Source organism: Symsagittifera roscoffensis, chromosome 1 (assembly GCF_963678635.1).
Source record: "Symsagittifera roscoffensis chromosome 1, txSymRosc1.1, whole genome shotgun sequence".
Taxonomy (NCBI): Eukaryota; Metazoa; Xenacoelomorpha; order Acoela; family Convolutidae; genus Symsagittifera; species Symsagittifera roscoffensis.
The window spans coordinates 43,225,922-43,252,681 of NC_087062.1; the positions used below are offsets into that span (position 1 = coordinate 43,225,922).

Here is a 26,760-nt window from a genome sequence, read left to right on the forward strand (position 1 = left end):
CGAAAGGTGATTTGCTTTGTCAAATTTTATTTTATTTGTTCGGAGTTGAAGCCAATCGTGGTCGAATTGTTTTTTGAATTCTGACAATTGCATTGGATATGAAGTGTTTTTAGTGAAAAAAAATCTGGTTATTCAGGTGTTAACTTTCTAAAATTTGTTTTTATTTGTAAGATAATCAGGCAATATTGTAGGTAGAACGGGTTTAGGCTAAGTGATCATGTCGAAATTTAGTTTCAGGCTAATTCAATATTTTTCTCTGGGGGAACTACTGGGTTTAAATTTAGACAATATTGTTGATTTTTGTGCTGTTTGGTAGAAGAGGGTTGCAATTCTTATATGATATTTGTTGAAGTTGCCAAATAGAAGGGTACAGCTTGTTTTTGTCCTAGAATTCTTCAAATTACAGTTTCAGATCGAACACAACTTGGAGAATTGTCGGCTGATGATAGTGATGGTGTTTAGAGAGAAATACGATAATTGCAAATATATTTTATTGGTTGATTTTGAAGTAGTTTTCTCGAGGAGAATTGATAGTTGTGATTAGCAATTACTTTATGGCTTTATCAAAAACTTTTTTATGTTGTTTAGTTAATGATGGGGGTTTCTGAAATTCTAGTTTCTTTAGTATTTTAGATTGTGGAAAAAAGGTATTTTGATGTTTTCTTGGTTGATTTCTAAGACGAGATGATTGACGCTGTTGTGATTTTTCTTTAATTTCGGGTATGAGAATTCGCTCGGTTTGCTTACGATTTAATCTTTGTTTCAGATTTATTTGATTTAAGGGTATGTCTGATATATCGTGTCAAATACATCTGACAATTAGGATAGATAATCAAAATTTTCTGTTTTTTTTGTTGTATGTTTTTTTTTGTGTGGAGTTGTCAACGATATGTAGTCCTGTGAAGGAGTATAATTGTTTTATTGACGGAGGGTTTTTTGCTTCGGGTAGTATAGTAAAAGTTTCTATGTTTTATATAATTCTTATTATTATGATCGTTAAGATTATTTGAAAAGTTTTTTTCCGGACAGGTTGTAGTTTTTTCTAAATTTTCGTTTTGGATGATAAAATTTGGGACTAAAACAATTGTTCCTACTTTTAGGTTTGATGCTGCTAAGAATGTGAATTTATTTGAGATACACTGTTTTGTTTTTGTAACAATTTGTATGCAGTTTTTGATAAATTTCAGTGTTTTTTATCTCAATTTAAAATCCATTCTGCATGAATACCAGAGGCTAATTTTAAATTTTGTTGATGGTGAAAATGTATTTCGTCATAAGTGTGAAGTGGTAGATGATTGAAAAAATTGAATCCTTGTTGGGTTGACAATAAAATTGTGCGTTTTTTGAGGAAATTGCTTTTAACATCATCGGTTTGCGTGATTTTTGGCTAAAAACCATTTCATATCGTGATAATTCAAGAATTGTTGTGATTTGGGAACTATTTGCTGGTGGGAATAAATTTACGTCTAATGAGCATTAAGAGTATTTTTTATCATCTCCGCTTATAATCCATCGGAGGTATTCTTGTAATAAACGGTTCAAGCCTTCAACTAGTTCGTTTGTCCATGAGGCATGGGATTTTCTAGGTTTCTGTTTTATGTTATAGAGGTGGCATAATGTTATGATTTCATTATGTATAAATTTTGTTCCATTATCTATGACAAGGGTTTCGGGTGGTCCAAATTTTGCTGTCCAGTGTTCTCGTAAATTGTTGCCTATGCATAATAAGCGTTAGAAGGAGGTGCAGGGTTGAGTGCTACATAATGCGTAAATACATCAACTATTACCATTATATACGACTTTTCTTCTGAGGAGGGTGATAAAGGACCTTTCGTATCATTTGAAAGTCTGTGGTTGAAATATAGACTTTGAAGTCTTGTTTTTGCGCTATTTGTTTTTGATGTGGAGAAGGTTTGTCTAATTGACATGTTATGGAATCGTTGCATTGTACTTTTAACCAACTTGGTGTATTTGGAAAGTAAAACTTTCGAGTAAAAATTGAATATGTTTTCTCTGAACCTGCATGTCCTTTTGTAGGTAACGAATGTGAAATGTGAAATGCAATTAAAATCAAGCTTAATGGGAGGCAGGGTACTCTTGTTTCAGAAGTGTAATATTGTAAGAGATCAGTGTTTTCATTGATCGTCGTACTAATAAATTTTCGGAAACATCGAAGATGAGAGAGGTATATTACCCAGGGGACCTTGTAAATTGCATCTCTTATTGATCGTATATTTTTGGGTTAAATCGGGGGGGGGGGGGGGCGATAAATTAAGGACGTCTGTTAAGTTTTCCTTTTCTATTTTTGGTAATAAATTGTTTTGGTGTGTTTTTTGTTTAGATGTTTTTTGTTGTGTATTGTTTTTTATCCTTGATGAGTATGGTATTGGTTTAAGTGATCTTGTTCCTAAAAAATCTACTTCATAGTGATTGTTTTGACAATCGAGATATAGTGGGAAATGTTCTGAGGAGTTTATTTGCGTAGAGTCAGAGTCCTTATTTACTGCGTATAAACATTCTAATCATGGTGAGGTTTCGTCTTTTGCAAGGAAGAATTTTATATTTTGTGGGTGTTCTAGAGTTTTTTTTCGTGTTACCAGTTCAGGTGGTGTGTTTTGACTAAGTGTATCTGGTAAGTTCATAAATTTTGTGGTCTGGATTTGACTTTTTGTGAAAATAAGAAAATTTTTGGCTTACAATCTGTGAATAGAACTGTTGGATGTTTTGATCCAAGCATTAAGAATTCTTAATCTGTTAGTCTATATATTATAGCTGTACATTCACTCATAAGGGTAGAAGGTCTAACTGCTTCTTCTGTAAAAATTCTTTAATTGGCTGATATAGGGTTCATTTTACGTGTACCTTTGTGGTTGTAGAAAAGCTGCGCCGATTCCGAGGCGTCGCATATAGCGTAGAATGGTTGATCTGGGTCTAGAATTGTGCTTGAGAATTGTTCTGTGAGGAGAATTTTTATTTCTTCGAAGCGTTTTTGATTCTCCGAAGAAAGTTATTAAACGGTCTTTGCTTTAGTTGCATTTTAAAAAAGTATTTACTCAAGAAGTTAAGCATTCCAAGAAATTTTCGGATTTTTTTTTTATTAGACGATGGTTGGAAATGTAATATTGCATCTGATCGGGATTTTAGAAGTGTAATTCTGGTGCGTTAATAATGTGTCCAAAGAATTTTACGCGAGTAGGGAAAAAATGTGATTTATCTGGTGCTGCTTTCATGTTTACTTTTAATAACATTTGGCTGTATTTCTCTAACAGCTTAAACATTTCTTGCTTTGTTTGTGACTGTATGAAAACATTGTCTAAATATGTAATTATATTTTTGCGAAGAATCAGTGGTCTCAAAGTTTTTCACATAAATGCTGACAAAGCTGCTGGTTTTAGTCATTTGCCTTTAGCGAGAAAAATTACGGGGTAGATGAAGGTTTGCTTTATATTGTCATTAAATGGTCTTTTTTTGCTCGTTGTTTACTGAAAACTGCGTCAAAATTAAGGGGAAGTTGCAGCAGTGAACAAATTTTTCTAACGTCAAATTTAGATGTGGCATAAACCATAGGGTTTGAACATGGTTAAGAGCTTCTGTTGTTCGTCGTATATTTCGAGATTTGGAATGTTGGCTTAAAGTAGAGAGTTTTTGTAAATTAATCTGTGTTTCTTTTTGAGCCATTAAAAATAATATTAATAGATAGTTTTTCTTTTAAAATTGTTGAATGACAAATGTCTAGTAAATTTAGAATAATACTAATTCAAAATACTTTTTCCTGTGTGGAATACAATGTTGCATTTGTTGCGCAATATCCTATAAGTCCTAAATGTAGTGTAATTTCGTGTGGTGAATTGTTGTTTACATGTAGAGATATTACATGTGCGTTTGTGTCTTTTGCGTAATTGGTAAATGAAATCGTTACTGTCAAAAACTTATGAATTGGTATTATGACGTTTATAGTTTTTGTTTGTTTTTGTCAAAATTATATTGACTTACTTGATTAATAGAAAAATCATATACATATCCTCTTAATGGTTTCAGATGCTTTCGTTGTTTGTTATATATAGGATAAAACTTTGAAAAAAAAACGGGGGTTGTTTTCTTAACACTTGGAAGAATGTTAGAGATGTATTACTTAGTTTGTATATTTATCGTTGATGTGTAATTTACTATTTAAGATGTTTATAGTTGGAGAAAAACTTAAGCGCAGTTGCTCATACAACGGAGCTTCCAAAGGTTTTTTTGGTCTCAGAACCTCAGATTTGAGGTTAGTCATTAGGAAAAAACGACGCTCAAGAAGGAGAAAATTCTGGGACGCAGACGCTCAAGAAGGAGATTTTTGCACAATCTCTTATTTTTTTTCGATTGAACCGAAAATCTCAGACTTGGGAGAATAGTTTTCTAGAAACAAAGAAGTTTCAAAAAAGTCGAAGATTTGAGATTTTTTCTTCCGAGATTCAAAACTTTCAGTGTAGAAAACTGGAGCTCAGCCGTTCAATCCGGCGAGCTTCACACAACCTAGTGAACTATCTTTTTTTAAAAAAAACTAAGTATCTCAGATTTGAGGGTAGTTTCGAGAAAATTCGTAACCCGGTCAAAAAACGATTATTTGACTTTGCGAATGCAAAGAGTTTAAGAAAAAAAAACATGGCATAGACACGTAGGCTAGGCAGCTGCAAATAACCTGTTCTTTCGGTTGAACTCAAAATCACAGTTTTGAAAGGGTAGTTTTTCGACTTTGCCGAGCGCAACAACTTTTGCAAAACAGTTTTTGAGCGTAGCAGCTGACAACGGAAAATTTCACGCAGCATCCTAGCATCCTAGACCATTACTTCTTGTATAAAAAAAACTGACTTGGCACACAGACAAGGGAGTAGTACACGACCTTTTTTTGACCCTAAACAGTCAAAAATTCAAAAATTAGATTTTTCTGGGAGCCATGTTTTCGTTTAAAAAAATGATTGTTGCCGCTCATGCAGAGAAGGTTCACAAAATTTTTTTTTTATTTAACTCAAAATTTCCGATTTGAATTGATAAAACTTGAAAAAAGATGAAACCATTCAAAAAAGTATTCACATAACCGAAACTTTGACTTTTCCGAGTGCCACATTTCTTTGTGAAGAAAAACTTGAGCGCAGTAGCTCATGCAAGGTACTTTCCTAGCACCTACTTTTTTTACTGAACGCAGAAACTCAGATGTGCAAAGGCAATCTTGAAGAAAAAACAAAAAAAAAACCAAAATACGGAAAAAAAACAATGAGTTTTCCGAGCTCCAATACTTTTTATAAATAAAATAAAGGTAAGCGCATGGGCAAGGGAGCCAAAAATAACCAGTTTTTTTTCTCTTTGGTTGATTTCATAATCGCGGTTTTGGTAGAATAGTTTTTGGGAAATTCAAAAAAAGTATAAAATCCAAAAATCTCAGCTTTGTGTGTCGTTTTGAAGAAAGTTCAAGAAAATTCAAAAACGGTCAAACAATCAAAAATTCAAACAATCAAAATTTTAAGAATTAGGAGAACAGTTTTTAAGAAAACAGTAAAAATTCCAAAAAAAAACATTCAGAAAACAAAAAACGTGACTTCCAAGAACCAACTCTTTTTGTTTAAATTAATTGGCTTGAGCGCTTAGGTAGAGGAGTTTTGTACACAGCCTTTTTTTCGGTAGAGCTCAAAATTGGCGTTTTGGAAGGGTTACATTTGAAGTAACTCAAAAAGCTTTATAACACGATTTAAAAAGTTCAAAAATTGTCTTTTTCAGGGGCAAGAATTTTTTTAGTTGAAAATTTTGCGATCATCCGCTTAGGCAGGCGAGCTTCACAAACCAACTTAGTTTTTCGATTGAAACCAAAATCTGTTTTGTGAGGATAGTATTTTAGACTCTTCAAAAAAAGTCAAAACACGGTCAAAAACCACAAATAATACTTTTCGACGAGGTTAAGTATAAATCTATTTTTGTTTTAAAAAAATTCAGTGTATCTCTACGTTCGGGAGCTCCCCATAACCCGTTTTTTTCCTTGAACCTAAATTATCAGACTTCGGAGGATAATTTTCAAGACAGACAAAAATTTTCAAAAACAGTGGCTAAAAAATCTAAAATTGGATGTTACCGACGAATTTACGCGTAGTCTATTATACAGGGTATCTTCATAAAACCTATTTTTTATTGAACCTAAAATTTCAGCTTTGGGTGGACTGTTTTCAAGACAGCAAAAAAGTTCAAAATCGGTCAAAAAATTGAAAAGTTGGCTTTTCTGAGTGCCATAATTCTTTCAGTACAAAAAAATGAGCAGAACCGCGCATTCAGCGGAGTTTCACACAGACTATTCTCCAGTTTGAACTCAGAATCTCAAATTTGAAAAGGTTATCTACAAGAAAAAATAAAATATTCAAAATTCAATCAAAAATTAGTTATTTGATTTTTCCGAGGACCAATAGTTGTTCTTTAAAAATGACATAGTCGCTTAGGCAGGTGAGCTGCCAACAAACTGTTTTTCCTATTGAACTCAAAACCGCAGCGTTAGGTACTATGAACTATAATTCAACAGCCTTTTGAGAGCGAAAAGATCAAAAATAAGTCAAAGACGAACAAACAAATTAACATCAACTTCCGGCTTTCAGATTTATGCTACCGATACCATTAACTTTAGATCTTTTTGAGACGATGAATGAAATCTTTAACAGCCACGAATCAAATCTCTTTGTTGTATTTTCTGGTGTATATATAGTAATATGCTTACTGCTTTCGGCGGAACCTTTAATTTATGACTGACTTGGCGGAATTGTACAAGAGAAAAATCAAGTTGCCATAAACAATCAAACTTCAAAATTAGACAATATTTTGACCATCACTTCATTCTTCAAAAAATACGGTTTATCCGCTTATGCAGAGAATATCATTAACACCGGTTCTTGCCATTGAACTCTTGTTCTCACAATTTTGGCAGGTACTTTTTTTTAAGTTTCCAAATAACTGTCTAAATTTGGACATTTTCTGAAGCCATAACAATTTCTTTTTACTAACACAAGGGCTTACGCACTAGACCTACTTAAAACTTTTAATTTTTGAGAAATAAAAAAAAAAAAACAGGGTTAAACAGTTCGAAGACCGTCAGGGTAAAATGAGACTGAGGGAATCTGCGGCACACAGGGGCGAAGCTGGTCTTTCCACCGACTTTGTGAAACAGGCGCCAATAAAATGAGCACTAATATTTGCTATTTAGATTGGGAAAAGTGGCCATGTAGAAAACGTGGCCTTGTAGTATCACACTATGCTCTCCACTTGCGTAAATAAATAATAATTGTACAGCCTTTGTACAATGACTAACTGATAGCTATCAACACGAAGTGACCGATAGCTGTCACCTTAACGCAGCAACTCCTACTAATGCTCTCTACAAATGCAAATCCAGAATCATCAGGTCAAATAGATAGAATTAAATTTATAGATAATAAACTTCTTTACAATCAAAACTGAGAAACTGCCAACAGAAAATTGGAAAGTATCAATGAACTCAAGAAATCCAACACAAAAAACAATTTAGAGCTGAAAATTTGTAAAACAATTCGAAAAAAAACAGCGTTTGCAATCACTGTTTGAAATTCAAGAAACTTTGATGATTGGCAATTTTTTTTCTGCCAACCCAATTAGAAAAAACTGGCTCAATAGTAACTGTATTATTGCGCTGGGAACTCTAAACAAAAATAGAATTCGACTCTCAAAATTAAAAGTCAATAGCGTTTTTTGCGCAAATAGCAGTTTTGTTATTAGAGAGCACAATTGCCTTTCTTTAGCACACTAACTTAATTTAAAAAAAGAAATCGACAAAACATGATGAAAAATTTATGACGTTTTCCTGGGAAAACAAGTCTTCACTTCGTTCATTGACACTTAATAATCACATTGAAATTTACAATTTAGGATACAGATTATTTATTCATAAGTTCATTCTCAAAATTTACAAATCAAAAAGCTCACACATTGCAGTTGGATTGTATTTGAATTACGGGGAAAAATAATTGCTCAAATCGAAGGTTGAACTTCCAAACTATTGATTGTTTATAAATGTACATAATGTTGCAGAAATATTCAAAAAAGAAAAAAAAACAATCGATACATTTACCGAATTTTCTTCAAACAATTGCACTATCTGCACTGCACTTTCCAAGAGCGAATAGTAATGAAATACCACTTTTTACAAACAATTTTGATTAAAACTAAAGAAAACAGGTTTATTCGACAAAACTCTCGGAGCTGTTATCGCGAGATTCATATCGCATTCATTTAAGTATTCCATAGGCTTAAATTTACAAATCAGGCATTTAATATAGAGCCACTACAATATGCTGTCACTCTAATCTACAGCTAACTCGAACTTTTATTTACGAGAGCGAATTTAATAAAATGCTTTGAGCACATAAAAGCGCAAAAAGAACAGCCGAAAGCTACATTATAACTATTATTAATTAATTTCACAATTTTCATCAAAAAGAATTGTCTTGTAATGTGACCTCCATTATATCAATTGAAGTAAGTTCACAGATTAGACGTGATAGAAGATATTTACTGCTTGCGAACTGATGGTGGGGAGCTAGGGGACGCACAGCTGTTCCGGTTTGTGCTTCCTTGGGAAGTAGGAGGGGACACGGGCGATGCTGCGGCTACCATTGAGAACACACACAGAACTGCGTAGCAAATCTCGTTGGCCTGGGCCGACTTGTATTTGCGCACAATCACTTCGCGTCTCTCGGGAACTGAAACGCGAATGGGATTTCAACAAGGCTGTCATTCTTTTGAAAAGCAAATAGAGTAAGCCATAAGCTTACAAAATTCTGCAAAATCTTACAAAAGGCTTTCAAAAGATCCACTAATCCTGTTTATAGTAACAAATTTTGAGACGAAAATAAACTTAATTCCAAGCTGCAAATAGGAATGACTATGATTGACGTTTTGAGCAAAAAGAGCATATTTTTCGCTAACTATTTCAATGGTTTTTTGCCGGCCAAATTAAATATACTTTTTTTTTTAGTCAACCAGCCAGGAGGCCTAACTCGGAAGTTAATTATTTAGGTTAACATGAGCGCATATATTCAGCGCCCTTTTAAGCTATGACTTACTTGCAAGAGCTCACCTTACAAATTGCAGCGCACGTGCGATTTGAACCAGCAATCATGTGATTGCTGGGCACCATCACTACCCGAGCGCCACAATGCCACTAGTCAACCTTCTAAAACCTAGCCAACCTAGAATTTTTCTGCAATCCCTGTTTTGCTGGTTGGAATTGTATTTTCAGTTAGATTTTGCATAATAATTAAAAAGCTCTAAGTAACCAACAACTCAGTTTGTTCATAACACTTAGACGGACCACAACTTCATGAAAACAAACAGATCTGCTTGTAGATATAAAAAAGTTTTTTTTTTAAAAATTGAGTGACATCTTACCATACTCTTGAAGAACAAATCTTCCTTTCTTGGTGTTACACTTCTTTATATCTCTCAAATCGATGAAAGTCTAAAAGACAATTAAACCAAGTTAGCGTAAGACTCTCACTTTTGTTGTAATAACCATGAGGGCATGAAAATTGTGTTTTTAACCTTTTGGCCACTGAAGTCTAGCGATATTCCGTCTAAGGTGACTTGCAAGACACCGCAAGCTCCTGTCGACACGTCTTCTACGCAGAACTCTCCTCCAAGTTCTTAATACACATTCATAACTAACTAATGTCTCGTGAAAACTCATTAACGTCAACATTGTTACTCACACGAAGCGCATAGGATAACATTCTCTAGGGCTTCCAAACAATTATCTTCTCAATATAAAACTCTCATGAGTTTAAAATAATTCTATACCTGGAGTCTCGTTGCGTATCCTGGTAGCTGCCCTCTCCATGCTGTCCTTTATAGCATAGTAGAGCTGTTTGCACTTCTTCGTGTAGTATTTGGAGAGTAGAGTATCACACCCATGTCTCTTCCACAGACAGAGTACCTTGGTGGAGGGTGAGTAGGACATATTGATGAGTTTCTCGTAGAACATCCTCTCGCAAATCACCCCGTTGCCACTCCGCAAAATTACACTGTCCTCGCATACCTGGACAAGAGAAAACAACTAATTGAGTTTGCAAGTGAAAAAGTCACAAACATGCTTCAGAGCTACACTTCGATGACAGATAGAAACAATCAATAAACAAAGACAATCGAAGATTGGAACAGAGCAATGAACGCAAATAAACAAAAAAATACCGACTTTCTTGAAAAAAAATCTCAACTTTCGAATTTCAAAGAAAAAATAGATGCCCTTTAAGCTCTTTGAATTTCTAGAACAAATTATGACTGGCGCTTTTTTGATAACATGAACCAAACTAGAGAAAACTGGATGAAAAGGTAAGTTTTTATTCCGCTGGAAATCTGAAAACTAAATTCCACTTTCGAAACTAGAATCGTTCACGCTTTCTCGCGCGATTTTCACGTTCGTATTTGGAGAGTGCTATTTACGTCACTTTCATCAGATGGAATTCAATTGAACTCAAAAAATGCATAAATACCTAAGTGCATTCATAAATGCATTAATATGTATGAATGCACTTCTGTAGTTATTAGAGACTTTTCCTGAAAAAAAAAAAAAAAAAAAAAATCAGCAAAACCTATTAAAGAGTCTTCACTACGTTCATTACTCTTAAAGTTGAACGACGTACTATCCATGCTTTGTAATTGATATTTCATGAGTTTTAGACGAAGTACATGTGTGTACACATATTATAAAAGACGATTTTTTTTTGGAAGAGTATGTTTTTGCTCTTTCACACATGTTCTTTCACGACAAGGCATGAATGAAAAATGAAATATTAGAACGCATGAATGAGAAAATAAATATATCATTTGCATAGTTTCGCGCACTTTTCACAATTTTCCGTGCTCTTTTTTTGAACGAAGCCCGATTATAACAACTGAAAGAGCAAAAATGGCTCTTTTTCCTTTTCCCCCTGTTCCCACCAAATTTCTGTTCTCACCAACCGATTAACATGAAAATTGGCATGCGGACTAATCGGGCCATGACAAACATATTTGGTCTTGCTAATTAACCTTATAAAGCCACTCATTACATCATGAAAATGATGCTCATACGAGGTGGGGAAGGGGGGAAGGAAAAAAGCCGCAAAAACAAACAGAAAGAGCAAACATACTCTTCAACAGTTAGAACATAGTTGAAGATGGCCTCGGGCAAAAGAGCCACCATCGGGCACTTCGTGCCCTCGGGCCCGGCTCTTTTTCCCTCGGGCATCTTTCAACTATGTTCTAACTACTACTAAGGAGAGTAAAATTGACCTCTAGAAAGAGCACATCTCCTTTGTTGTCCACTCCTGCATGGACCACGAAGCACTGTCTCTTCAACTGTCGGCTCACTGGAGGCTTCAAGTCAATATCATTGCCAGCCTAAAACCATTCAAAATCATAGAGAATTCAATTAATGGGTACATAACTTCAATTTTCAATCGATTCAGTCAACCAAGCAATCAGACAGTTATAGTTGAGGAAAACTTCATGCATTAACAAAGGCAATTGATAATTCAGTCTCATCGTTCTAAATTATTTCACGAGCGAATTGCATGATTCTCACGAGATAATTGAGTCTGTCCAGCAGATCGTTGACCTCTTTGCTGAAACCTAGCCCAATGTGCGACCTGCCGAGGAGTCTCCTGGCCTTTTTCTTGATGTCTTTCGGGTTGAGTTTCATCGCCAGCATGAAAGCTATCATATTATGAAGAGTGGTGGAGAGCAGACGATCTTCCTCCGCCTCGATCCTTTTTTGTTCATCTAATCCCAGCGTCTTATATCTGAAATGAGATAGAAAAAACTGTTGTTTTTCACCTTTCAGAAAGACTATCAACTTTAAGATTCCATTGTAATAATTGACCGCTGACTATATGAAGATTTATGCAGTTTGTTTTCGAACAAGCAACCGATTTCGCAATGACTTCTAATTCACGAAGATACCGCATTATCGACAGGCGAAACTGCATTCGCGTAGACACTCAAAAAACAACACTTTCGAAGTTCTGGAAAATACAAGCTGCACCAGGCAAAAATAAGCTTCTAGATACTACGAAGTTTATGTTTAGTCTACGGAAATCAGCCACGAATCACCTGCCATATCAAACAAACCACTTCTAATAGAGATATAATACTTTCAACCATGACTTATTAGTAAAAAGATAGCCAGACAGAATGTTCCGGCCACATTCATAAAAAATATAGATAATAAAAATGTTTTTTTTTTCAAGTTAGTGTCGTTTTTTTCCAAGTTAATGTCGTGTGCGGCGATAACTATACAAACGCGCAGAAAGTTAGTGACTTAGGCATAATCCACAACAATTTCCTTCAAAAAATGAAATCAGAGGCGAAGCGGAGCTTTGCACCACTTGCCATATCACATAAAATAGCATTGCAAGCTAGCACACAGGAAAGAAAAGACAAAAACATGAAAAAATTTAGAAAACCACAACTAAGAAAATCCACATTGTTGTCTCAAATGCCGTTCTAATTGCGGAAAACCCATCCAGAAACACAAAAAACGGCGTTTAACGAACAATCGAAAACAATTATCGAGCGGGAACAGAGCCGACAAAATTTGAGTAAATTCCAGTAGAACCAAATACAAAATTATGTCATGAACTTTTAAAATTTCAGCATTTTGGCCAATCCATAAAAACTGTGTTTTCATTGAACGACCCAAAATTAAGTCACTAAACCGATAAAAATATAGACCAAAAAATCTTCGCCCGAATAAAGTTTGTAAGTCAAACAACAAAAAATAAAAAACGTAATACAAATTCAAGTTTAGAAAAATTAAAATTACCAACTGCAGGATTCAATCAAAGCACTTAAAGCAACTACAATGAAAACTCCGTACAATAAAAAAACGATTCAAAGATATGGCAACTAAGCCGACAAAACATAGGTAGACAAATAAAAGGCCGAAAATTTCACTTAAAACAGAGTAGCACCCGTATGAAAAAAAAACAGGTTCTGATCAGATTCAAATCAGAACATTTGTCATCCCGAGCGGATTTGATACCTTCAGGCTAAATGTACCGGAGATGCTAGTAAATTTGAATTCATTGTGAATCAAGGTTCTACAAGGAGATGAGTCCTGTGAACAAAGTTATATACGGGCAGTCTAGTGCCCGGTTGCAATTCCCTAGCTAATCGCAAGGGAAATAACAAAAGTAATTCAAAAATGTTTCTATTATTTGCCACGGGAAATCAAAATGAAGCTTCCAAAACTGGTTTTTGTGGAGTAAAGCAAAGTTTTCCGCCATTTGAATGAAACATAGCCAACAGGAGAGTTAGATGAAAATTTTTCAACTTTCGAAGAAAAAAATCTATTAGGATACAGTTTGTTGAATTTCAAAAAATTTTCCTGAGTGGGACTTGTTTCTGAAAAATAAACTCAATAATAAAAACTGGATCAATGAGTTAAATTTCAATTCCACACTGGAAAATCTAAAAATAAAAATCCACTTTTGAAACTAGAAGTCTTTCATGTATTTTCGCGCCAGTTTCGCTTTCGTAATGTAATTTGAGAAAGCAATTGTTTATTTTTCAGCAAATGAAAATAAATTAATTGAAAAAGTGCATATATACCTAAGTGCAACCATAGAGCATTAATATTAATGATGCACCTCTGTAGTTAGAGCAATTTATGACTGTTTCCTGAAACAATCACGAAAACCTATGTAAGTGAAAATCATTTTATTCTTTTACAGTTAAAGGTCTTTACGCTCATTGAATTTCAACAACACTTTATGAATGAATCTACTTTTTGACAAAATTAACACACTTTGAGAAAATTGGATGAACTGGTAATTTTGTTAATCCACTGGGTAATCATTCACGTTTTTTATTACCTTTACACTTTTGCTGTTCGATAATGAAGCGTGCCTTCCTTTCAACAAAAAGAAATGGTTTGAAGTTTCAACAAAATCAAAAATTAAACGGCGAAAAATCACGCTCGAGCATGAAAAAAAATCATCGCGACCTAAGTAAGAGCCTTCACTACGTTCAATGACTATAGAAAAAACTAAACCATTCCGAAGACAAGGTTTTCCCTATTTTCAGGATGATTACCTGGTCATCATCTCAGAAGGACTCTGGTCCATGCCGACAGCCTCTCTCTCAGCAGCCACTGCATCCAGGAAACAGTCCTCCCAGAACTGCAGGTTGTCCCACAGTGGAGAACGGTTGCTTTCTGATCAATATAAAATCACTGGAGTACTGTCTGTATTTATAGACAACCGCGTATTCATACTCGTCAGTAGGCGGACAAATACTGTATTAAGAAACAAATTATGATTTATTAATTTCTTCCTTGTCTCGATTTTGATAGATTAATATAGCATTCGTCTGCTTGCTGACGAGTAACTGCTACATAACCAAAATCACAATGCGTAACCCAATAATAAGTCGAAACTGTTCTCTAGTTTGAAAAGTTCTGATTAAGTCTCTGACTCATGATCGTAATTTCTAGAAGAAATAAATCAGGTCTTATTTTTATGCTATACAAATTACGCCCATGAGTCAGAGGTTTAATCAGAACAAAAATAGCAAAAAAATTAAATATTTCATTTTTTCCTTGAGTCTCACCTATGACCATTTCGAACAAGTATTTCTTGGGGTTCTCCTCTTGGGGCGGCATGTTTTCCAGGCGCATGAGGATCCCATTGTAGTATCTGTAGCCGCAGCAGTAGACACTCTTCACCTGCTTCACTGCATTTGGTATTTTGGGTACTATGGCTCCTCCCATGGATAGCTGGGGCATCTGTCTGAACTAAAACGTGAGCATCATTCTACTTATTCATTCATTACAGACAATATTACCTTCTAATAGATAGTTCGTTTTAATAATCTCGCGACATTTTTTAAACTCATTATATTCCACAAATTATAAATTTGATTACATGCTTTCTACTTTACGATCGGTGACTTAACCAAAATCATCATCGATAGATCTGAAAACGTCAAAAACAGCTCGAAAGTCTACCTGGAAATGCAATTTTTAGTATCATCATCAAACGAACCCCTTGTGATGTGACTTCAAACTCGCTGTCGGTCGATCGGATAGAGTGATGGGAGATTCGCCTAGGTCCTGTATCATTTACAAAAGACATCGCACTTGCAGATGCCGGAGTATCCGCCCCACTACTTCCTCCGTCGCTCTCCCCCGTAGCTCCTCCGTAACTCGGGTAAGCACTTGTTGCGTGGGGAGTGAGGGCTGAGAATGTGCTATCTGAGCTAGCAGAATCCATAGTGTGCATTTCTTCCATCTGTCTTCTCTTCGCGTCCACTTCGGAGACCAAATCACTGGACTGGTTCCCATTTGATGACGATATTGATCCGGGTCTTAAATGAAATTAAACATTTGGATGCTGAAATAAATCGCGAATTCAAAAAAGGCAAAAAAACTAAACATGAATTCTCACCTGCTTTTGTTGATTGTTATCTTGGGATTTTTCTCGTCCTTCTGATTCCTGGACTCTGTAACAATCCCAGTAGTTAAAACAGAACCAAGCAATAAAACTGAATTAAATGCGAATATTCTTACAAATATTCTTTAAGCAAATAATGCGCCTGAGGACAAATTCCTCCATTTCCATATATTTCAAGGGTTGCCAAAAAATGGTCATTTTTTCAAAAATACATATATTATTCTAAAAAGTTTATCTATTAACTAAATCTAGAATAAAAAATCATTAAAAAACTTTTGCACTTCATTTTTTCATAAAAACATTTATTTCGGAGAAGAATTCATTTAATCACAAAAGGCCTAGAACAAACAGATCATAATTCATTTTCTAAATCAATAAATATAAAAAACGTTTTCAACAAAATATTCTAGCACGATTTCATAAATCTGAATTGTTTCACGACTGGTGACACTTAGCGTCTCTCGGGAACTGAAACACGATTTAAATTTCAAAACCGCTATCATTCTTTTAGAAAGCAAATCGAGATGTAAGCCATAAGCTTACAAAATCTGCAAAATCCTACAAAGGCTAGACCAAGTAATCCTTTATTAAATGACAAAAAAACGTAACCCTCTCAAACAAATCTTCTTGAGAATAGATGAACGAAATACTCCTTTGCAAAAGGTTTTCCAAGATTATGAGCTGAGCAATTGCTGTTGAATATGTAAGAAACAAGCCCAACACACTGAAACATTTTGTAAGCTTACGGCTTACATCTCGATTTGCTTTCTAAAAGAATGATAGCGGTTTTGAAATTTAAATCGTGTTTCAGTTCCCGAGAGACGGTAAGTATCACCAGTCGTGAAATAATTGAGATTTATGAAGTTGTGCTAGACTAATTTGTTAAAGAAGTTTTGTATATTTATTGATTTAGAACGTGTAGTGGTCAGTTGGATCGGAGTAACTGAACGCGAGAAGCCCGAAAAACTGACTGAATATATCTTTGAAAATTTTCAAGCCTTCGACAAAACATACCAACAGAAAGCTTTATGATTCACGAATTATGATCGAAAGTGTTGAAAAAAACTCAACCACTTCAAAAAACTGGATTAAAATGTAATTTTTATTCCGCTAGGCAACATAATAAACATAGCCATCCGACAATTGGAAGAGTCAATGCATGCTATTAAACAGAAAAATATACTGACTTGTTTTTTGAAAAAATCTCAATTCAAGAGTTTCCAAGAAAAAACACAGCCGACTAACAGTTGGAAAAGAGAAATGAACGCCTTGTTTTTTTTCAACAATTTTCAACATTTACATTTCAAAAAAAATAGATGGCCTTAAATTTCTTTGGATCTGTAGAACAATTTATGATGAACAGTTTTTTTTGTTAAAATAAACCCAATTTGGAGTTTGCCTTCCTTTCAACGATAGAAATGCAAGAAAATAAAAAGAACTCACAAGTCAAACCGCGAAAAATCAAAATTGAGCGTGAACAAATTATAAGACTTTCCTGGATAAAAAACAAAAAAACACAGCACGACCTATATAACAGAACTCACTACGTTCATTACGCTTAAAGAGTTGGCCTGTAAGCTCGTTTGACAACAATTCATGATTGACACTTTTTGATAAAATTAACCCAATTTGAGAAAACTGGATCAATAGATGAAATTTTCATTTCGCTGGGAAACCCGAAAATGAAAATCCACTTTCAAAGTCGATCACGTTTTTCGTGACCTTATCACTTTCGCTGTCCGAAAATGGAGTTTGCCTTTCTTTAACTGAGGCAAGGATGCGCCTCGCAACCACTAGCGAGAACAGAAAAAAAGCAGCTTTATAAAGTGAAATAATAAAAAATAGCTTTATGATTCACGAATTATGATCGAAAGTGTTGAAAAAAACTCAACCACTTCAAAAAACTGGATTAAAATGTAATTTTTATTCCGCTAGGCAACATAATAAACATAGCCATCCGACAATTGGAAGAGTCAATGCATGCTATTAAACAGAAAAATATACTGACTTGTTTTTTGAAAAAATCTCAATTCAAGAGTTTCCAAGAAAAAACACAGCCGACTAACAGTTGGAAAAGAGAAATGAACGCCTTGTTTTTTTTCAACAATTTTCAACATTTACATTTCAAAAAAAATAGATGGCCTTAAATTTCTTTGGATCTGTAGAACAATTTATGATGAACAGTTTTTTTTGTTAAAATAAACCCAATTTGAGAAAACTGGATCAATAGGTAAAACTTTTATTTCACTGGGAAATCTGATAATTAATCTCCATTTTCGAAATTAGAAATCAATCACCTTTTTCGAGAGCTTTACAATTTTGCTATTCAATAATGGAGTTTGCCTTCCTTTCAACGATAGAAATGCAAGAAAATAAAAAGAACTCACAAGTCAAACCGCGAAAAATCAAAATTGAGCGTGAACAAATTTTAAGACTTTCCTGGATAAAAAACAAAAAAACACAGCACGACCTATATAACAGAACTCACTACGTTCATTACGCTTAAAGAGTTGGCCTGTAAGCTCGTTTGACAATTTATGATTGACACTTTTTGATAAAATTAACCCAATTTGAGAAAACTGGATCAATAGATGAAATTTTCATTTCGCTGGGAAACCCGAAAATGAAAATCCACTTTCAAAGTCGATCACGTTTTTCGTGACCTTATCACTTTCGCTGTCCGAAAAGGGAGTTTGCCTTTCTTTAACTCAGGCAAGGATGCGCCTCGCAACCACTAGCGAGAACAGAAAAAAAGCAGCTTTATAAAGTGAAATAATAAAAAATAGAAATAAGCCTCCAATTAGTAAAACTTAGCCACGTATTGGATTCGAACCATCGACTTTAAGAATTGGAGTCTCACACCCAACCCCTTCGGCCAGGAAAACTTATCAATCTTCTAACACTAGTCACTAATAAAGCAGCTACATATGCTAATAAATTGCCAATGCTATGCAGCAAAAGTGGCAACAAATATACATATACACAATTTTGGAATATAACAAACTGAAGGTTCACACACTAACTTTGCATGTAATAAATTAGAAAGCATTAAGCCTCATTGTGTATAAGATATGCATTTCAAAAAATTGCGAGATACCGAAATAGAAAATTACTGAAATCGAGTTTTTATTATTGTTATGTTGCTTGAAACAAATAGTTTCTTTCAGTACATTTGATTAATAAAAAAAGCATCAACATTGTTAAGTTATTCATAATCGAATTTGAAAGCACAAGCTATTAAAAAGCTGTAAAGGTGCCCCAAAAGTGGCATCAGTATTTGCGACTTAGTTTAGAAAAAAGAGTAGTCGTACTATTACACTAACGCTCACTTAAGTTCGCTAGTGTAAACAAAGGAAATGAACAGAACTTAACCAGAATTCAAAATTCAAACCGCAGAAAAGTAAATTTGAGCCTCAATACATTGTAAAATTTTTCGTGAAAAAAAAACGAGAAAAAAAATCGCGACTTAAGTCTTAACTGCGTTCATCGACTCTAAATCAAAGTGCGAAAAACCTAATTTGAGCATGAACAAATTTCACTTCAAAAAGAATTTAGTGATACAAATTTAATATGACAGACAAACAGTAAAAATTATACTACATTTACCGCTGTTTCCGGGCATGTTTGAATAAATTCCTGGCCCTGAATTGGCGAATGGGTCTGCATAGGGAGGCTTAAATGAGGACCCTTCTCCACTCATGCCACCACCATTAGAAGAACTGTTATAATTGTCATGAGATTTATCGTTAGAAGCAGACGGGTAAGAATAGACCCCTGCTGGCACCGGTGTTGATGCCGTTTTTGGTGATTCTGGTTGACTCTGAGACTGTGAAAAGGGTGCCAGCCACGAAGCTGTTTTGTTATTCTGGGTATTTTGGGACATTTTTGACACATTTGGTGAGTTAGGGGGCACATTAAGGTTAGGAAAAGCACCTTCACCAGTGAGGATGAAATTCAGACTCTGGTTAAAACCTTTGGTCGCGCTGTCTAACACACCTTCAACTTTTTTCAAGCTCAGGTCAGCGGATGCGTTTGGGACAGCTTTGCGAGTGGTGGTCAAATCACGGATAAATACGTGTGTGTATGCTATCTCCAGCAACATGAAGATAGATGCCATTCCGTTAAAGTTGGCCGCTTTTATGCTCTCCTCTAGACCACAGATGACGGCTCTCAGAACTGACGTCATGCTGCTGAACACTTTCTTGCTGACCTCCTGGAAAGCAAAATGTCTGGTTTTAAACACTGCCAGGAGCAACCAACAGTGTTTTGAATATGCAAAGAATAGCCTAATTGGATAGTCGTACAAATATTTGGAAGCGGATCGCCAAAATTTGAGCATCAACACAAAGAATATCAAAGACACGCGGCATTAGCTCGCTCATGTTTGGCAAAACTTTGTTCGGTTGTCCGTGGATGCGGCTTTTTTGGGTGATCACTCTCTGTGCTAAATAACGAATTTGATTTTCTACCAGGTTCATATAAAAAAAGAATGTCGAGCTTTTTGTCTGAAAATTTGAGTGTTATTTTCGATGGTATTTCTGGCCACGAGAACAGCTGCATTAACTATGAGCTCAAAATACTCGTTATCAGGCTGATTATTGAACTATGCTTAATGGCACTGAACATTATCGTGACACCAAAGGCCATAGCCATAAACACATTGTTGTTTTTTTTCACCTGGTCTTCCAAGAAGTCCTTTGAAACTGGTTGGTCATTGTTGTTGCCGACTTTGCCCACCACATACGCTCTTAGACTTTCGTTTTCAAGTAACTTCTTCAATTTTTTCAGATTGAAGAAGCCTGGTGACTGACCTTCCATGCAGTTGGCCACCACTTCAGACAAGAACTGTTGATTCTCGCTGAAAAAAGTCAATTAAAACAATGGAGCGGTTTGCTTTTCCTTTACTTAATGAAAATGAAGCTGCCATAATTGCAAGCAAGCACATTTTCGAATGTTAGGCAGCTGTATTTGAACAACTGCGTATTCATATTCGTCAGTAAGCTGACAAATACTATATTAACCAGAATCGAGACAAGGAAGAAATTAATAAATATTATTTCGTAAGTTTGCTTTCTCATCTCGAGTCTGATTGGTTAATACAGTATTTGTCTGCTTACTGCCGAGTATGAATACGTGGTTGGCTAAATACAGACCCCATTCCATTTTCGAACAATCTGAGAGCGGAGCTAATGGATTACTTCATGATTTAAATGTTAACTAAGTCGTTCATTCTAAATTTGAGTCGAGCTGAAGCCAGTCAACTGAAATCAAAATCTTCATTTACTTCGAAATCACAAAAAGACAACTTGGGCTCAATCAAGTAAGTAACATAATTTGAGGTCAGAGCGCGTTGATTGACGGGATGTGACTTCCACGCTGATTGATCTAGTGTAACTGAAATCAATGAAGGCTTATGCCTGAACTACATTAAAACTACGAGGTATAAGGCATACGGGATTGTCTACGACATTCACTGGACTCACGTATCATTTCCCAAAATTTGCTCCAGCAGAAGGCCGGGATCTCTATTAAAATATTGTGAGTTAAATATATAACAGGTAACAGAAACAGGGAAGATGCGACGGCTGATCTACCTTTTGATTTTTCCAAGATTGTTAGCCCTGCAAATAAACACGCATTTCAGAACACTGAACTTCTAGGTATATCTGAATTTGACAGTGGCTTAATTTTCCATGAATAAAGCTTCACGAGCCGTCTAATAACCAGAGAATAACCAGAGAATATCTCAATCGCTGAAACTGAAACAAATATCTGATCTTAACTATGACTGAATCAAAATATGTTTTTCTGAACTCCAATTTCTATTTTCCATAAAATAGTTGTCGGGAAGAAATTGTTTCATAAAACTCACCTAATTAGTGAAAACTTGGAATTTACTGTTGAGAAATTAAAATGCACTTTTGAAATAAAGTTTTTCTTTGTTGTTTCGCCTTTCACACTTGCATAAAATTGTCTTCCTTTAACAAAATCAAATTGGTTTGAACTTAAACCAATTAAAGCTCGAACCGTGAATTATTTTCAAAAATGACCATGAACTAATTTCAAGACTTTCTCGAAAAATTAAAAAAAACCTACCTGTATTAGTCTTTCTTTGGTTCATTGACACTTCAAAAACCAAAAAAAAACAACCGCCAAAAATCAAAATTGAGACGTAACAAACACACGACCTAAATCAATGATAAATCAACACTTAAGAGAAACATGCGACTTGAAAAAATCCAAAACTTTGAAAAACTTATATCACGTAAAATAGATTTGAATTTCAAAACTACTTTTCGATTGATAGTTTAGTCATACTCAGAGACAAAGCAAAGCTTCCCACCGCAGTTCAAAATGTTATTAAAATAAAATAAATCTTATTGTTGGTCGTCCGTCTCCAGGTCTAAAAACTTCGCGGCATACAGTTGAAAAGGTGACAAGTAGTGTGGGGTTCAAGGGAACCTGTTGGGCATAGAGGGCAAAAGGAGCCATCAAGTCGCAAAAAGTAGATGTTTACAAGCCGGCTATAGCAGGACCGGAGTTGAGAGAGCTTAAAGCGGATATATCTGGATTGTTCTGGTGTCAACTTTGGGTGGAGGGATGCTAAGCCTCTCAGGACTCCTATCTTGCGCCAGACTCGTCAGCGGACTGTATCCAGATGCAACTAAAAGTCGGTTCAAAGGTAACGCCTAAAGTTTTGGAGTTTTTGCTCACCGGGAGAGGCTCGTTGTTTAAAAATACTCTGGGTGCTTTATTTTAGTCTTTGTACGACAAAAAAAGGTGATCCTTTCGAGGATGCGAAATTTAATTTTTGATCAAATTTTTTGATTTAATTTGTGAGATGAAGCGCGCCATGGACGTAAAATTAATAAGACTGCGTGATAGTACCCAACCCTGGGGAATTTGCGGTGAAGTACTCTATGTGGGGAGACTGCTTCCGAAAGCAATAGGTGACTTTACTGCGCGGGCCCAGGAACTATTCAAATGAGCTCGATTGAATAGTTCCTGGGCCCGCGCAGTAGACTTCTTGGGAGTGCTGTGCCATGATTTTTTACACGAGTACGGTGACACACCATTTCTAAGGTTTCGTGTAGCAATGAAAGTGCGTAAAAGTGGCCCATTCTGATTAAAATTGTCTGTAAGTAAAACTCAAGAGTTGATGGTGCAACGAAATGGGTGGAAACCATGTGATAGCTGGATGGAGGAGCCTCATAAAATTTAAATTGCTGGACATTTCAAGCTCTGAAGTCTGATGTTGACAGCTTCAAGTTTTATCTAGTTTGGGCAAAGTTATGTCTTTCGATTTTTTCCACATTTGAGGAATTATGGTCTCAGCGGCCAGGAAGTAAACATAAAATTTAATCACTGAAAGGCTTAAGGACCAAGTGGATATTGTTTAAGCCACACGGGCCGAGTGCTCGGTAGTATTTGATATCAGCAATGGCTCGTTTAGTCTGCTGCTATTTTACGTTTCTTTGTACAAGGTAGTTTGTCTGAAGTGTGGCTTCTTGCGTTGATGAACTGTTTGTTAGAAGCTTTGGTTATGTCTAGTGGGTAAGTGATGGACTGAGTCAAATTGGATTGGGTTCTTACCTTGAACAGTCCTGGTTCCGTTTAGGGAGCATATCGCTTTCCAAACTTTTCTGGAGCAAGAGCGATAATCACAGGTCAGGAGGAATTGGCGCCATTATTTTTTTAATCTTTTGCTGTCTTTTTTAGAACTCTTCCATTCAGGTGGGATGTTCGGTCACGGTCTATGGGGTGGCAAAAATGACAGCTGAAATCTATTTCTGATACGAGAGTGGAAGATTTCTCGGAGAAACGCGATAGTGAAGTTGGAACTGTTTCTTGGAGACTCGAAACAATCTCCTCGGTAAAACCTTTCCACTCAGCTAAAAGAAAATGAATACGTCCTTATAATTTTTTGGAAGTTAAATTAGCTGTTCATTTAGGTATAGTTCAATAAGTATTTGGAGGTGTTTAGACGCTTAGGATTTAATCAGCGACCAGGATACGGAGAGTATACAGATTGTGACGACAGTTTAAAGTCTAGAGAGGGTTTTTGAGTTTGGTGTTAAAAGGTACTCTGGTTTAGTTTTCATTGTTCAGTGCCCCAAAGTTGATTCGCTAATTTCATTATAGAGAGTCTGACCGGGTTTATCTTCTTCTAGGTTGGAGTACCAATAAATTGAGCGTGTATTTGCATCCTTCACTGGTACTAATTCGGTGCCAGGTTGAAGAAGGTCAGCAAGGGATGCGGAGTAACAGGGGTGACAAGTGGATCTGAGGGATATAAAAGTTACATATACGGAGCTTAGACGCATTGGCGACCACTGAGATACATATAGCCTCTGTTGTTCCGTCACTAGTAATGTTTGGTTTTTCGTGTTGCAAGGGCTTATGAACTGCAAATAGTACGCCACCGCTTTTTTGAATGTCTTTGCGGGTAATCGAGTGAAGGGGGCAGAATATATTCCAACTTTGTTTTGGCAATTTAATTTCTCGAAAGCAATATGAAATTCAATTTCCGCTTAAAAAGCACTAACTTTGCGGATAATTCATTACAGTTAAACTGCATTAATTTTAAAAGCCTTTGGCTGGGGATAGAGAACAAGAATTGGTCACAAGGGATGCAAGTGGTCTGAAATGGTTTTGAAGAGGAGGTTAAATGTTCTCAGATAGGTGGTAGTTGATTGGATGGTTGAAAGTTAGGAGTGATTGGAGGGGTAAACCGGAGAGGGAGTTTGAGTTCGAGGTAACCAAGCTCCAAGTAAAAGGAGTTAAGGGATTTGAAGAATCTTTGATTTCGGTTGTGGTAAAATATAGTTTTGAGTGCACAAGGGACATCAAAATCTCAGTGGTGTGCACTTGAAAAATTTAGGCCACTACATTTAAAATGTATCCAGCCATACAGGGCACCAAACGCTAGTTTGAATTCGCTAAATGGGTAAGTTACAACTGAACATTTTTATGGACCTGGGTTGGGATTTATGCCGAAGCGATGTATAGTATGAAGAAAAGCAGCCTATTCGCTTCATAAACGAAAACCCGGTGACCTGTAGCTCGACGCCAAGAGTCGGACCCACCACGTTAAATGGGGAACGTTTGGATTCTACCTAGTGAAGGCGGTGTCGCTTGCATGAAAGTAGCCATTCTTTAAAACTTAAAATTCAAAAATTCATACAACTCACTTTACAAAGTCGAACTAGGCGAATGAACTATTTTTTGAAAAAAAAAGGAAAAAAGGTATAAATACATTCGTTTGCAAATTAATGCAATCAGAATAAATCATAATTACCTTTATAACACAGAGGTGAGGCTGCGCTTCGCAAACACTTGCGAGAACACGACCAAAAGGCAGCTCTATCGAATGAAATAAGAAAAATAGAAATAAGCCTCGAAATAGCTAAAACTCGGCTACGTGTTGGATTCGAATGAGCGACCATGCAAATTTAAGTCTCACGCACTAACCACTCAGCCACGGTTGCTTAAAACCGCCAAAAACCTACCACCAATAACGCAGCAACATATGATAATAAATTGCCAGTTCGATGCACCAGAAGTAGCACCAAATACGAAAAGACACAATTTTGCATGTAATAAATTGGAAAATATAATGCCTTACGTATAAATTATGCATTTCAGAAAATTGCGAGATACAGTGACTCGGAAAATTTCTGAAAACGAGGTTTTTATCATTGTACTGCTGTTTCAAGGAAACAACTTTTTTCGGTTCATTTGATGAATTGAAAATGCATCAGCTGTGTTAACTTATTATTAATCAAATGTCAAAGCACATATAATATTATACTGCTACCGCAGCCTACCAATTCAAAAGTGCCACCGAAAGTAGCAGTTTTAATTCCAGCTTAGGTTGGGAAAAAAGAAACTTCATACTAATACACTTTGCTTCGTAAGTTTAATCAGAAGGAATCTTAATTACCTAAGGAATCATCACGACCTATATAAGAGACTGAACTACGCTCAACAACTCAAAAAAAAACATATTAAGATACAGAATTGGATAAATGTCTATGAACAACGAAATTGAAATACTTTCTACGAAGAAAAAATAACACTGGAACTATTTGAATTTGAAAAATATTTCTTGATCTTCATAATTAGCAGTAATCGCTTTGTTCCGCTAGGAATAAAGTAATTGAAGACCATTTTTGAAACTAAAAGTTATTCACGTTTACTTAAAGTCAAAACGTATACACTTTGTAATTGGACAGCGTAATGCGCCTTCGATTTGGCAAATGAATAGAAATTTAATCAAACTGAAACATCAAATATGAAAGTTAAATCAGACTTTTTCTACTAAAAAACATAACCGAAACCAGTTTTAAATCACTCCGTTCATGAACACTTAACTTCCTTCATTCAAACTTAACACAACAGTTAACTTCCTTCATTCAAACTCAACACAAAGCCACGCTTATCTACCTCTTGGGTAATTGATAATTTAGACGAAAATCATGAGCGTTGCATAACTTACTTGAAGGTACTTCGATCAAACGCATTAGCCACTCGTGTTCCGCTTGCTGTGATCTGATTGGCTACTGCTTTCCCACTTCTCAGCGACTGTCTCGATATTACACTGGCAGTTTTTTCCACGAAAGCTGTCCGATCACCTTTCAATTCAATAGCCGCTTAGTTTGACTCTTTTAGCGCCTTTTATTTAGGACGAGAACATTTATTATTTGTTGGGGGTTTGCTATTCAATTAAGCAAGAAAAAGTTGAAAAGTGGAGATATCAATTCTCATTAAAATCCACGCACCTTTCTCATATGCCGAAGTATTTGGATTGTGGTCGGACTTAGCCGAGGAAAGCCGACTTGATCTCGCACTTCCTGTTCCAACGGAGACACTCTGGCTGCGACTAACGAATCCCGAGTCTTGGTTTAGATTACCTCCATTTGGTTTCACCGGCTTGTCGTTCTGACGCTGAAACAACCCAAGTCATAATAGAAGCCGTATATATCAGAAGTTATCCCATACCAACAACTGGCTAGACTAAATTAGGTCATACTGTTTAAATAGGGTCTACGAATAGCTCCCAGGGTCAATTCCTACTGCAGGTAACTCCTAAGACTACACCCCCATGACAAAATTTCGGACAAAATTTTTCACTTCTTTTTAAGTCAAACTAAACCCACTTCATTATTTTTCCAGTAAACGACTCATAAAGATGAAAACTACACGCGTTTCGACACTAGTGAATTCAAATGAGAGTTCGACTCATTCTCTGAGGTTTCAAAGACGTGAAAAACAACGTTTGATT

The 26,760-nt window shown here is 35.7% G+C and overlaps 2 protein-coding genes across 8 annotated transcripts in view; one reads left to right on the forward strand and one right to left on the reverse strand.

Moving 5' to 3' along the window:
* Nucleotides 1-26,760, forward strand: part of LOC134844800 (inhibitor of nuclear factor kappa-B kinase subunit epsilon-like) — a 572,416-nt gene that overhangs the window by 170,509 nt on the left and 375,147 nt on the right. The window lies entirely within an intron of this gene.
* LOC134844738 (MAP kinase-activating death domain protein-like) overlaps nt 7,868-26,760 on the reverse strand; it is a 60,371-nt gene continuing 41,478 nt past the window's right edge. For 4 of the 7 annotated variants that reach the window (XM_063861597.1, XM_063861590.1, XM_063861563.1 and 1 more), the window contains 16 exons: nt 26,258-26,423; nt 25,975-26,110; nt 21,071-21,097; nt 20,960-21,001; nt 20,154-20,334; nt 19,083-19,689; nt 15,471-15,525; nt 15,069-15,390; nt 14,635-14,818; nt 14,119-14,239; nt 11,609-11,825; nt 11,317-11,424; nt 9,844-10,081; nt 9,589-9,689; nt 9,436-9,505; nt 7,868-8,747 (listed from right to left, as the gene is read on the reverse strand). In XM_063861597.1, the coding sequence (XP_063717667.1) occupies nt 8,557-8,747; nt 9,436-9,505; nt 9,589-9,689; nt 9,844-10,081; nt 11,317-11,424; nt 11,609-11,825; nt 14,119-14,239; nt 14,635-14,818; nt 15,069-15,390; nt 15,471-15,525; nt 19,083-19,689; nt 20,154-20,334; nt 20,960-21,001; nt 21,071-21,097; nt 25,975-26,110; nt 26,258-26,423 (2,766 nt within the window). In that variant the 3' untranslated portion in view covers nt 7,868-8,556. The remainder of the gene's footprint in view (nt 8,748-9,435; nt 9,506-9,588; nt 9,690-9,843; nt 10,082-11,316; nt 11,425-11,608; nt 11,826-14,118; nt 14,240-14,634; nt 14,819-15,068; nt 15,391-15,470; nt 15,526-19,082; nt 19,690-20,153; nt 20,335-20,959; nt 21,002-21,070; nt 21,098-25,974; nt 26,111-26,257; nt 26,424-26,760) is intronic. The other 3 variants (XM_063861583.1, XM_063861570.1, XM_063861577.1) reach the window with 3 other exon arrangements.